Source organism: Globicephala melas, chromosome 19 (genome assembly GCF_963455315.2).
Source record: "Globicephala melas chromosome 19, mGloMel1.2, whole genome shotgun sequence".
Taxonomy (NCBI): domain Eukaryota; kingdom Metazoa; phylum Chordata; class Mammalia; order Artiodactyla; family Delphinidae; genus Globicephala; species Globicephala melas.
The window spans coordinates 58,115,517-58,128,737 of NC_083332.1; the positions used below are offsets into that span (position 1 = coordinate 58,115,517).

General features: G+C 49.6%; 1 protein-coding gene across 1 annotated transcript in view; it reads right to left on the reverse strand.

Annotated features, from left to right (window-relative positions):
* MBTPS1 (membrane bound transcription factor peptidase, site 1) overlaps positions 1-13,221 on the reverse strand; it is a 38,877-nt gene that overhangs the window by 11,779 nt on the left and 13,877 nt on the right. Inside the window, exons 11-18 of the mRNA XM_030863211.3 lie at positions 11,813-11,964; positions 10,332-10,493; positions 6,065-6,209; positions 3,151-3,339; positions 2,544-2,716; positions 1,939-2,054; positions 1,289-1,445; positions 437-561 (exon numbers count right to left, since the gene is read on the reverse strand). Coding sequence (XP_030719071.2) covers positions 437-561; positions 1,289-1,445; positions 1,939-2,054; positions 2,544-2,716; positions 3,151-3,339; positions 6,065-6,209; positions 10,332-10,493; positions 11,813-11,964 — 1,219 coding nt within the window. The remainder of the gene's footprint in view (positions 1-436; positions 562-1,288; positions 1,446-1,938; positions 2,055-2,543; positions 2,717-3,150; positions 3,340-6,064; positions 6,210-10,331; positions 10,494-11,812; positions 11,965-13,221) is intronic.

Consider the following 13,221-nt stretch of genomic DNA (forward strand, 5'->3'; position numbering starts at 1 on the left):
CTAAGTCAGGATGAGCAGAGTTAGTGACAGTAACGTTCAAGATATTGTTTTAGAAACTAGTCACCAAAATGAAAGGGGGCGACTTCTTAAATGAGATATGCCATTATTCCATAAACAGAATTTATACATTATCAGGGGCCTGGCGGGGTATGACATATTTGGGAACATACAGGACACAAAGAACCTTATAGGTGGGTTAGGAATGCTCACAGGAAGTACTTTCATTTTAAAAATCTGGACAAAAACTAGGGTCAACACCCAGTGTTACAGGTGCCCGTTGTGAAGACACTGCGCAGTTCTCTCCACAGACCCTGCTTACTTAGGTGATATCACATCATTCTCTCTCTCTGAAACTTAAGACTTCAAAGACGCACGGCTTCTGCTTGCCCATCTCTGGGAATGATGAGCCCTACTAAAAGCAAACACAAAACCTTACTGTCATGGTTTGCCAAGGTGAAGTCCCCCTCGTACAGGCCATCGCTGAATCCCATGTTCCAGACCGACAGCAGCTCATTCAGGGCTGGGACGTTGGCTCCTCCGGTGTCTGGCATCCACCACTGCCTGTGAAAATGACAGGGACTTAATGAAGGACTGAAGCGTCCCACAAACGCCTGATATTTTTGTCACAAAGCTGACTTCTCCCACCAGAGTCCAGCCCCTCCGCACTAGGTTTCAGCTAAAAACGAGCCTAACTGCCTGGGTTTCACTAACACGGCAATGTAAATGCTGCCGCCAGCGTGCAGAATAAAGCAAAGCCCAACTTATTTCATGAAATGCGCCACATTTAACATAAACGCGCTGCACGTAGAGCCTAGACCTTGAGAGGATGAGTAAACGCAGAAAGAAGCTCATGAAGTTCAAGGCACAGACTCTGAAGAAAGAACGCACATCGTAAGGATGAGATATTCATAACACGCCGGGAATTCTTCAGCGATAACCAACCTACTGAAAGGTTTCTTTAAATAACTGTCTTCTCGGTGCATTTAAATGTACACAGATTCGGTAAAGGAGAGGGGGGAGAGCGGAAAAGAACTCAACAGAAATTTAAAGCCGAAGGGTCTGAGATCAACAAGGACAAGGAATCCTTTCAGTCACAACTTGGGTCAGTGAGCAGTTTACTTCCTTCCCAAGCAACTTTCAAGAACATCTCTGCCAACGAAGAGAGAGCTTGTCGGAACCTGACAGCCGAAAGGACCACCGACAGGCCAAACAATCTACGTCTTTGCTGGGTGGAATTTAATTCCCAGAGAGTCAACTTTCTTACCCAAACACCAGTTGGTATCAGTACCTTGTGTTTTCGTCGTAAAACTTGACCTTCCTCATCACGGACGTGTTGTACCAGTCGCTGAAGACGATGAGCGAGAGGCCGTTGCCCACGTCCCTCCGGAGCTTGGCCACCTCCTCGGGGAAGTACTCCTCCTCGCTGTCCACCATGAGCAGCGTTCCTGAGGGAGAGAGCCCAGGGTGAGAGCAGCGGCCACTGCGCCCACAGGGCCGCACCCACAGGACATCACCGTTTCAGGAGCACGGTACTTCACTGGCCTCAGCAACTCCAGTCACTGGCCTCTAGTACTTTGGCCTGTGCCCTGTTCCGCTTTACAAGGGGGTGAAAAAGAAAGGATCAGGGTCCAACAGTACGCGGACACCAGCCAGCTGCGGCCTGTTTCACTGATGATGCTCTACGTGAAGGATATTCACTCACCTGAAGAGAAGCAAAATTCTGTGCTAGAGTTTCTTTTAATTAAAATAAAAAATACAACGGAAGTGTACAAACGTCCTTGTGCCCAGTGATTCTGAGAGCTTCTCATTTCAGCTGAACGCTAGGAACATGGGCCACTCTCTCTGGTCCTGGCCGCCACTGGGAACGGGAGAGCCTACCCTGCCTCCACCCTTCCCCAGCTGAGCGGGACCGCCGCGCCGGCACCTCGTGTCCCTCACCATACTGACTGGCGTCAAAGCACGTGAAGGGGGAGCCGAGGACTTCGACGAAGTAGCCCATGCTTCTCAAGTGCTGATACATGTCCCTGAAGTTGGTGTGGATGTGGTCACCATTCCTGAAACACAGGAAGCCCGGCACTAAAACCAACAGTCCTTACTCGGAATAAAAGCCACGTGGCCACAGGGCGCATTTCTGAAGGAGCAGCTCCACCGCCCACAGAGGGTTGGGAGCCAGTCCACTGGCAAGAAAGTCAGCCTTTCAGAGCAGCTCTCTCCGGGCTGCACATAAAGTGGGTGATAACAGGAAATCACCTGCGCGGCACAAGCACGAAGGAGGTAAGATGACGAGAAGATGTGGCCAAAGAAACGTTTCGTGAAGGGCCCTGAAGCGTCACTCTAGCGGTGGCGCGGGAGTGAAAGGCCAACAGCCACCTGCACTGGACAAGTTCAGCATGGCAACGCAGACATGCTGGGAGTGAACCAGGGTGGTCACACACAGGTGACCTTACATCACTGCCACTGATCACCCTTCCTCCTGTCCCAGCCCCGCGGAGGAAGGACAGGGGCAGTGGTGGGGACGGACGCCGGGTCTGGCGGCCACTTACCAGTCCAAAGGGTCGTTCTTCATCCTCAGGTTATCCCTGGGGAAGTAGCCGGGCGGGTAGCGCAGGTTGTGGTACTGGTCCCAGAGAACCCTCTTGCTTCGAGGAGGAGCGGGGATTATCTTCACCTTAATTGGGAGCTTCACTGTTGAAGTCTGTTCTGCACCACTGTTTGACTGAAAAAAATAAATTTGAAACGTCCCTTTGGCTCAGAAGAAACTTTCAGGTTTTCAGGTTGGAAACCTCACTTCTATTTATCAATTTAACCCAAACAGAACACAAGAATTTCTCACAACAACGGTAGGAGAGGACATTCGTGTATCATAATTAATTCCATTCAGAATTATGAATTCAATTATGATGGTTTCAGAATTCAAATTTAAGGCACCTGGTTTCTAAAAACGACTAGACTGCATAGCATGAGCCTTACATTTTACAATCATTTTAAGCCTGAAATTTGGCACAGAACAGCCCACCCACGCCCCGTTCACCAAGTGCGTTGTGACCCCCCTGCTCGCCGGGCCGGGACCCCGTGGACGGCGCCTCACAGCCCAGCGCCTGGCGCTCAGCCCGTCCCCCTTTGCACATGAGCCCCCGCGCGCGCACTTACGTCCACCTCCGCCGGGGAAGCCACGGTGACTGTGACGTGCCCCTGCGCGACGCCTTCCCAGGAGGCGGCCTGCTTGGTGACGGAGATGGAAATGGCCAGGTAGCCCGACCAAGGCCACAGCACTGAGGAGTAAGAGAAAGCCACCTCGATGCTGTCTCCGTTCTGCGGTAAGTAGGGCTGCCACTCGGGCTGCGGGAGGAAAGTGGCAGAGGCTCGGGTGAGAAGCTCCGTCCGGGTCACAGCCCGCTCAGCCGGTACCACGGAGCCCATGCCCAAGGCCGCCGTGCAGCGCCAGGCCGTCACCCACCGGAGGGGCCTAGGGACACCGCCGCTGACCAACCCCGCCTTTAAAGACAAGTTCCCCGCAAGCTTAAAAGGAGGCAGGGAGTGTGGACGCACACGGCTTGATGAAGAGCTTGCATCTGCAGAGAACTTACAGAAAAGAATATTCCCAGGTTTGGGGTTAGATCTCAACTGGCTGTACGCTTAACGAATCACATTGCTTGAAAGGAATAAAATAATAAAATGACACGGCTGCAAAGTGTCACCAGTCAGGTTCTGGGCCAGCGACCGGGCAGGCGGAGTGTGCGCGGCGCCCGGAGGAGGCCTCTCCAGGCTTGGGGACAGGCGAAAGGGAAGCACGAGACGGGAAACGCACATCAGCTCGCACAGCGAACCAACGTTTCAAGCTAACCTGAACTACTCATTTCCCTCACAAGCCAGAGTGCAACGACATACTCCCTCCAAGCGAGTCGGCATGTTAAAAAAAAACTGTGAAAAAGAAGAAAAACTAGGGCACAAGACCACTGGTTAACAACAGAGAAGAAAATTAACTTTTATCCATCGCTTGTAACACATATCAAGTTAACTCAACACAGGTGAAAACATTAAATATTTAACAAGCATAAAAGGAAAGTGAGTAGAAAATAGAGATTTTTCTTATATTTCTGGAGGGATAAGCTTCTAATTTTTGAAACAGAAGAACTCACAAAAGATGAAAATTCAACTACATGTAAAAGTGAAACTTTTACAGAACCCACCCCCCAAGTTTTTAAACCACCTCTAACATTAAAGAGACAACAATAATCTGGGCAATCTTTTTGCATGACACACGACAGTGGTTAATCTCTCTATGAAGTGAAGATCTTGTTCGGATTGACAGGGACAACCTAAATTCTAGCGAAAAATGGGCCAAGGAAATGAAACACGAATTCACACAAGAGGAAATATAATCAGTAAACAAACGTGCAGACACGCACCTTACGAATCATTAAACAAGGTACCGACTACCCCCTGCAGATTTAAAGTTAAAAGATGAACCATGCAGAAACAAACCAAATGTCCACCGACTGACAAAGCGGGGTCTTATCCACACAATGAACCACGTTTCAGCCATGAGAAGGAGTGAAGCACTATATACACTGCAATGCAGATGAGCCCCTTTAAAGACATTACGCTCAGTGAAAGAGGCCAGTCACAGAGACCACGTAACATACCACTCCATTTATAGGAAACGTCCAGAAAAGGGAACTCCATGGAGACAGAAGGGGATTAGGAAATGCCACGGTCTGGGGGACGGGGAATGGGAAGTGTTAACAGGGGTTTCTCCTTCAAGTGATGAAAATGTTCTGGAATTATCCAGTAGGATGGTTGCTGCATCACTACTTGTGAATATACTAATAACCACTGAACCGCACAATGTAAAAGGGTGCACTTTATGGCATGTGAATTTTATCTCAATGTTTTAAAACCTCATGCAACTGGGAAAAAAAGGACGTACCACCAGAGCAGAGACACTACCCCTCTGTACACCATCAGCGGCAGTCTGAGCTGATGCACCTCTTTTGAAAAGAATCTGGTATTACGTACCAAGAGCCATTAATAATGTTCACACCCTCTTACTTGGGATTCTAATCCAGGGAGTTTATGTTAATGATTCAGAACAAAAGAAAACGATCTATACAAAGATATTCAGTGAGATGTTTACAGTTGGAAACCACCTAACTGTTCAAGCAAGAAGAAACAGTAAGCACGTAATGATTCAACAACTCTACAGAGTATTAAACAACCATTGGAAAGAACATCGGTGCTTATGTATAGTAACATTTTTAAATGTTTATAACGTGAGAACTGAAAAAGGAAAAAGACTAAATTTTTGTCTGCCACACAAAGATAACTAAAAATATCTATTTCAGATAAGGGCTGGAAAAGATTCTTTTTTTTCTTTCCTGCAGGCAACTGACTTTATTAATCTCACGAAATCATAAGAAATGTACTTTCTGTGACAGCTTGATGAAAAGTGAAATCCTGCAGTCAAGAAACAGATGAAATGAGGCACCTGGAAATGAAAAAGCAAGGACGAACACAGGAAGTGTTGGGGGGCATTGAATCAATTTAAACACACCTATTTAAACAACTACAGTGCTTTGTTAGAAAATATGATTTGAACTTTTTCTTTCAAATCGTGGCTCTAGAGTGTGTAGGGCTGAAGTCGCTTTTCTGCTCTCTTTCCCAATCCTTTACTTTTGTGATAATGTTTATGTAGTAAGTGTAAAACAAATTATAAACACAAAATTCAGATAAAGACCATGCCTTCTAAACATGAAGGCCCATGTGTCCTCATTAAACAATAAAATAATTGTAAGTGAGCCTTTAATTACAGACGGGAAACTGTAAAAATGAAGATTCAAATGCAATTAGCTGATTCAGGAGTCAAACCCAAGATGCCAAAGTAGAAGAGTGGCACACTGGCCTCATTACTGTATCCCTGACTTATATACAAAGCACTCAGGGGAGAACAAACCACTACTTCCAATCCCCCGGCACCCAGGCAGGAGGAGGACCTGTCCCTTTTAACTGCAGGAGTAAATCTGGGTCACGTCTAAGCTCACCGCTGGCCAGACGGCAGTCTCACCTTGTCTACGATTCTTCCTGTGACACCCATGCCGTTGAGGATGGTGACGTTGACGATCGTTGGCATCCCTCCGTAGTAGATGGGCTGGGAGCAGTAGGGCCACATGTAGGGACACTCGGTCAGATCGATGTAGCTGGGGCTCAGACTGAAACAAAAAATCCAGTGTTACAGGGCTTCCCTGGTGGTGCAGTGGTTGAGAGTCCACCTGCCGATGCAGGGGACGCGGGTTCGTGCCCCGGTCCGGGAGGATCCCACATGCCGCGGAGCGGCTGGGCCCGCGAGCCATGGCCGCTGAGCCTGCGCGTCCGGAGCCTGTGCTCCGCAGCAGGAGAGGCCACAGCAAGGAGAGGCCCGCGTACCGCAAAAAAAAAAAAAAAAAAAAAATCCAGTGTTACCGTAGATGGCGTTGGAAAGCGTCAACGGGGCGGCCCTGAGCCTCGGAAGGGCCTGCCTCCAGGGCTGCCCTCGGCTGAGGTCTGGGAACCTGGCTTCAGAACACGCCCTGTGCTGCGGAGGCCTCCCGGCCAACCTGCCTCACCAGCAGCACAGCGGGATGCGTGGGCATCACCTCTCCCCTCTGCGAGCCTGGAATCTGGTGGCTGCGGCTGGTGGAGAACGAGTATGTGACCAGCCCCAGAGCAGACGCAGGACTCAGTCTCAAGGCACTGGAGCAAAGATGGACTTTTAAAGAACTGGAGCGGGGACAAATGGGTGGTCACTCGGCAAAAGATAAAATCAGATCCCCACCTCAGACCATACACAAGAATAAACTCCAAATGGATCAGATCCTCTCAAGTAAATAAAAGAAAGCCCACAGGCATTAGAAGGAAACATGGGCGAGTCCCTCCTTCACGTCAGTGCAGGGAAAGGCTTCCTGTGCCTCAAAATCCAGGGGCAACAGCAACGACAGGCTAACAAATACGGCTGTTAAAAAAGAAAAAAAGCACATGGCCGAAAACACTTTCCCAAAGTCTGAAGGCCACCAGCAAACTGGGAGAAACACTTGCAATAAAGCGTTGCTTACCCTAACACAAGAACACGTAAAAACCAAGGGCCGAAAGCCCCGCAAAGAAAAACGGTGAAAGACACGAGCAAACGCTTCACAAGAAAGACACAAAAACAGCTCCTAACTCTAGACAAAGTGTTCAAACTCACTCATAACCTGAGAAAGGCAAATCAGAACGACACTGAGATAGCACTTCTCACGTGGCAGATTGGCAGAAAGGAGAGCACGGCCGGACACTGCAGGTGAGGCGCCGGGCAGACAGGCGAGCTCCCACGGCACAGCCCTTCTGGAGGGCAAGGGAGAGACCTGGAAGAGTGCCCTCTGTTCTCAGCTTGGACCCAGCAACCCCACTTCTAGGAATCTTCCCTGGAGACGCACCTCCAACAAAACTAAAATGCACAGGCACAAGCAGCTTAAAATTACAAAATACTGGAAAAAGTTTCAACGCCCACATATAGATATGTGCTTGAATAAACAGAGGTATCTACGCTATGGAGCTGTAAAAGAAAAGGGAGGAGAAAGGTCTCTGTGAACCGACACAAGGTGATTTCCAGGATACTGTTAAGTGAAAAAAGTACAAGAGAGTATTTATAGTAATGCTGTCCTTCATGTAAGAAAGGGGATATGAGATGGTAGGTATGTATCTGCTCGCATGTGAAAAAAGAAATGCAAGGATAAAGCAAAAACTAATGGCGTGGTTACCTACGGGGTGGAGGGAAAGGGGCAGGGGGAGTGGCACAGAAGGGTTGAGGGGAGCCATACCTGGCCCGGTGCACTCTGTCCAGTTCCAACCTTAGAGTCATAACCCGATACATAACTAGTTGAAACCAACCAGGATGTGGGAGGAATCCGAAAAGAAATAGAAATGCTGACAAATGAACTCAACTGCATTGAAAATAAACAGCAAAACCAGATTGAAAGGGGTGTGGTGGGGAGGAAGATATTAACCTAAATCACTGTGACAAACAGTAGACTACATGCTATAAAGCTAAAGATAAAAAGAACTACACACAAACACAATCCTCTGGTTAGCGTATCTGTTTTCAGCACGGTACGAGCTAGCAGTTCTAAAACTTGTCCACAAGCGTGTACTAGGACTGAGCAAATAAACATCGTGGCGAGTGACAGCCAGGTTTCTGGCTGCTGGGGAAGGACAGCCAGCAAGAAGGAAGACTCAAGATGAGGGCCGTGGCGTCAGGTGGGATCAGGAGACAGACGACTTCACGGACAGACATAGAAACAGGTACAGGTGTGTGTGTGTGCAGACACTCACCAGCTCTGTCTGCTGAAAGGGGCTATGAGCACAGCTGCCAAGAGCATGCCTGGTGCCCAGGTGTCCGTTTCTAAACCCACCCTCCAATTAAAGGACCAGGGCTGCTTGGGCAAAGAAGCGATACCAACACTGGGCACGGAAATGCTGCCATAAAGTGAGAAAGTGCCCCCAACTGATGGAGACGTGCTGAAAAGACACGGGAGCCAACCAGCGGGAGCCCTAGAGAGCCAAACCTGGGACAAATGAGCAATAAACAATGACACTAATGGATCATGACCCACAGAGTCAGATAAGTACCTATGTGTCCACGCTGATACCACTGAATAAATAAGACAGGAGGACAGCTCTTCCTTACAGCAGAATTTCATTTAATATATGCAGAAGGGAATGAGAGAAACAGAAAATCACCATGGGACAATCTCTACAGTAAGAACTGTTACAGGGAGGAACCATCAAAGGATGCTAAACTTAGTGATGGAAAGTATGTTAAGAAACAAGATCATCTGCTTTTTTTTAATTTTTATTGGAGCATAGTTGCTTTACAATGTTGTGTTAGTTTCTACTGCATAGCAAAGTGAATCAGCTATACGTATACATACATCCCCTCTTTTTTGGATTTCCTTCCCATTTAGCTCACCACAGAGCACTGAGTACAGTTCCCTGTGCTATAAGAAACAAGATCACCTTCAAGGGCGTCCCCACAAGACACTTCGCAGTCACAAAGGGACAGTCACTGCAGTGGACACCTGGCAGAGATACTCACCGCACCAGATCTCCTGCTGCGGAGCCCAGCTGACGGACGCCAGTGGACCCTCCACTACATCTGTGCCAAGGACTGAGCACAGAGGGCACCAGGGTAGGCCCAGCCCTGGGGGACACAGGTGCCTCTACCAAGCGACTGCGGTTCAGGGAATCTCGGTGACCGGGAAAATTTCAGACCTGTGCTGGGTGTGAGGGTCCTCCTCCCTCCTCGCCCCTTCATCCTTCATAGGCCCCTCCCCCAGGAAGTCTCTTGGCCGTCTGAGTCTACGTTGGCACCTGCTTCCTGGAGGGTCCAGCCTGACACATCACCTGAACTTCATGATGCAGGTGAGCACCACGCAGAACAAAAGGAAGGACACTGAGACAACTGTCCCAACTGGAGGAGACCAAGGACACGCGGCGACTGAACGCAACGTGGATGCTGGCCTGGATCCTGGACCAGGCCAAGGATGTGGGTGGGAAAAATCTGGGTGAAATCCAAATACGGTCTGCAGCTTGGGAGATGGTAACGTATCAGTGCCAACTTCCAGGCTCTGAGGCTTCTACTATGGTTATGTAAGTTGCTAGCATCAGGGGAAGGTAGTGAAGGGTTTATGAGTCCTCGTGCACCAATTTTTAAAACTTTGTTGTAAATCTAAAATCATTTCAAAATAAGAAGTGAAAAAGAATTCTTGCCAAAAATACAGCACCTCACTAATCACGAGAAAGCATCAGAGGACTCAGAGTCATGAATGACGAGACAGATGAACTGTCAGGCGTCCGGGGAGCCCAGGGAGACATGGCAACTGCACGCAACGTGGGGCCTGGACCCTGGACCAAAGAACATGAGGGGAGCCGGCCACTGCGCGTCTGTCTGCAGACTAACCCCAGCACAGCATCAGGGTGCACCTGTTGGCTCTAGCAGAGGAATCACAGACTACCAAGGTGTTGGCCTGAGGGGAAGCCGAGGAGAGGGTATATGAGAACGTCCGTACGATTTGTGCAGATTTTTGTAAACCTAAGATGATTTCAAAGGAAAGGGAACCCCTGACGTTACAAACAGCAGAACATGAGGAAGTGGGGAGCAATCCTGTCGGCAGCGCCCCAGCAGAAGCAGCACTGCAAAGCTCTCCCCGAGGCCCCCGAGCGCTGTGTGACTGGCGCTGGTTCCACGTGGAGGCTAATACTCTGTGCCGAGGAGGCCGGTGCAGAGAAGGAAGGCCTGTTCAAAAGGAAAGCGCACCGACCTGGCCTGTGGCTTGTAGCTGCTGAGGATCTGGTAGGCTCTGAGGAGGTCCAGCTTGCCGTGGCCTTGTTCAAACATATTCACGCCGGGCAGCCTCCGGGCTGCTGCAATCAGGGCCTGCTTCATGCTGGCCGGATTCACCAGCTCCCGTCTCTGGACTGTGCTGGGGGCAAATACCATATTCGCTCATTTTCTCTCAGCAACAGAATGAAAACCAGACTATCCCTACCCTGTTCGTGCGCAGTCATGTGACCTCCAATCTTGATCTGTATCTAACAGGAGCTTCTTCGGTAAAACTCATGCAAGATGCAAACGAACGTACTCGTTTCCGCACCTGCCTAGGGACTGACCACTCATCAGCCTTCCGTGTGGCTTGTGAGAACACGGACTCTTGGGCTAGCGCCTGTTTTTACTAAATCAATCGGGAAAACACATCTTCCCACTAACTTAACAGTCGACCTCAGAGGTTGCAGGAGACAAGAACAGGTAGGAGTTACAGGCTCCGGACACGTGGACGCAGCCCGGCCGGGAGAAGGGAAGGATCGAGGTGGGTCCTGCGGGGACTCGAGGCAGCGTGGCCAAGAGGCCCGGCCTCGGAGTGAGGCCCACTGCGTCCAAGTGCTTGTTTTGTTTGGAGGCCTGTGTGTGACGCGTCACCCCGGTGGGACAGGCCTGGTAGAGGGTTCATCGCTGGAACGCAGCTGGACTCGGGCAGCGGCGCCCAGACGTTCCCACTTGCTGTAGAACACCAGCATTAAAACACGCGTCTCTGCGTATCTACGTATTATAGATACAAGTCAATTTTACGCCCCTAAATGCAGGGGAGAAAATCCAGTAAACAGTAAGGAAAACCTGACTCTACTAAGTTGCTAAATATTTTTCTACGATGATGGGTGGTCGTGGAGTGTAGGTGGACCTTTTCTAATCGGTCTAGACGGGAGATCCGACTTCAGGAGGAGTGAGGGGAGGAAAGTGGCATCAAGTCTTACTGGCAGAAAAAAAGAATTGCTCACAGCTCAGCCCCCCTCCCGCCGACAGCGCAAGACCAGGCTCAGGCTCTGGCTCCTCGCCGGGCTCTAAGGCTGGAAACGAAGAAGCGCTTCTCTGCCGCTCGGCATCTGTTATGAGCTCCTCCTCACGCCATAAAAGCACTTCTGACCCACCACAGAGGCATTTTACCTGCTGCAGGGAGAAGAGGAAAGCAAAAGCTTCCTCACCACTGAAAACATCTGTACGTAGAGAAGCCGCTTGGCTGGGCACGGAAGACACAATGGCCTCCCCTCCTCACTCCTCTGACAGCAGGAGGCTTGACGGGCTCATCTAACGCCCACAAGAACCATCTAAGAAAGAACGGACTCCTGCCTCTTCTGTAGAGATGGGGTGAGGCCCCGGGATGTGCTCTACATACAGCCAAGCTGGTGACAAGCAAGACTCAGCTCCTGGTCCCCTGACGCCACCTCCTCCCAGCTGGGCCACACTCACCTCACCAGCAAGGTGACAGCACCTGCCACCACTGGGGAAGCCACGCTGGTCCCCGAGAGCGCCCGGCACCCGCCTTTCACGCCGGAGCCCCTCACTCCAGCGCCGTAGGTGACAATGTCAGGCTTCATGCGGCCATAGCCTCCTGGCAGCTCCTGTAAACAAAAGCAGGGTGGTCTCTACCACGGCACATACACTGGCACATGGCCACGCGCAGTTATGAGTGGATAAAACCAGAACAGAAATGTGGGTCAGCTAAACACACTGTAACCTCAGTACGATGCTGGTTTTCATCTGAAATTCACTGCAATTCAGAAGAAGCTTAAATGACAGTATACAAAATAAAATTATTTTTGGTGCGTTTTGTAATGACCAGCATGACAGTAATGCCATAAAGCGTTTTAAAAGTGAATATTTTAAATTTTGCTAACATGCAAGGCTGAAAACTGGAAACTGATTTATTTCTAGATAATTTTAAAATTAGAAATATGCTAGAAAAATCAGAAAATAAAAATTAGAAATTAGGAAAAAAAAAAAAGAAACATTTTCCTTTACAAGAAAAAAAGTACGTGATATGACTGGATATTTCAATCTTTCACCAGAGGGGAAAGAATGACTTAGAAGAGTGAGTATATAACCATACAAGTAACCTGGGATAAGAATTTAACTGAGAACTCTCTTAAGCTTCCCAGAAACTGGGGCAAAGTGAGAATTACAATAGGAGTTATATTCTGTAAGAAAGAAGTACACCAATCTGAAGTGACAAAATCCTTCCCGGCAACCAAGCATAAATGGACCCTGGAGCCTCACACGCGGGACACTGAGCAAAGACGTCTTCACCTGCAGCCCCACAGATAATTCAGGAACGTTTCTCAAAATGCCGTCAAAACACAGGCCTCGATAAAGGCTGAGGACATGGCAGGGGGGTCGGAGCAGCAGGGGGACGCGGAGGGCAGGTCAGGGTCCCCAAGTGCCGCCCGAGGGAGAGACCCCAGCTCTGCTCAGATGGGAGGAGTCGGCCACATAATTACAGCTCACGCAGCTGAACTAATTACCTTGCTAGAGTCGTTTCAATTTTGTCCAGCTAAATGCAATCATTCCCACGTTAGAGAGCTGATATTAAGCCGTGCTCACTGGCTTCTCCTGCTTCCCAAGGCCAAAAAAAATCATCCCACCCAGCACGGAGGACTGCTGGCCCTCCTCCTACCAGTTAGGACCAGTGCACATGAATCCAACCAACCTAAATGACGAGTTACTCAGAAACAAGTTAAAAAGAAGTGGACCCGGGAAACACAGTGAGAACCGGCACCTGCCCGCTGGGCCACAGGGACACGGCAGGGAAGGCGCTAGAGCGTGTCCTCGTGGCGGGCTGCCTCCAGGCTGCTTTTCTCTCCGTGCTCACAGACAGCCCC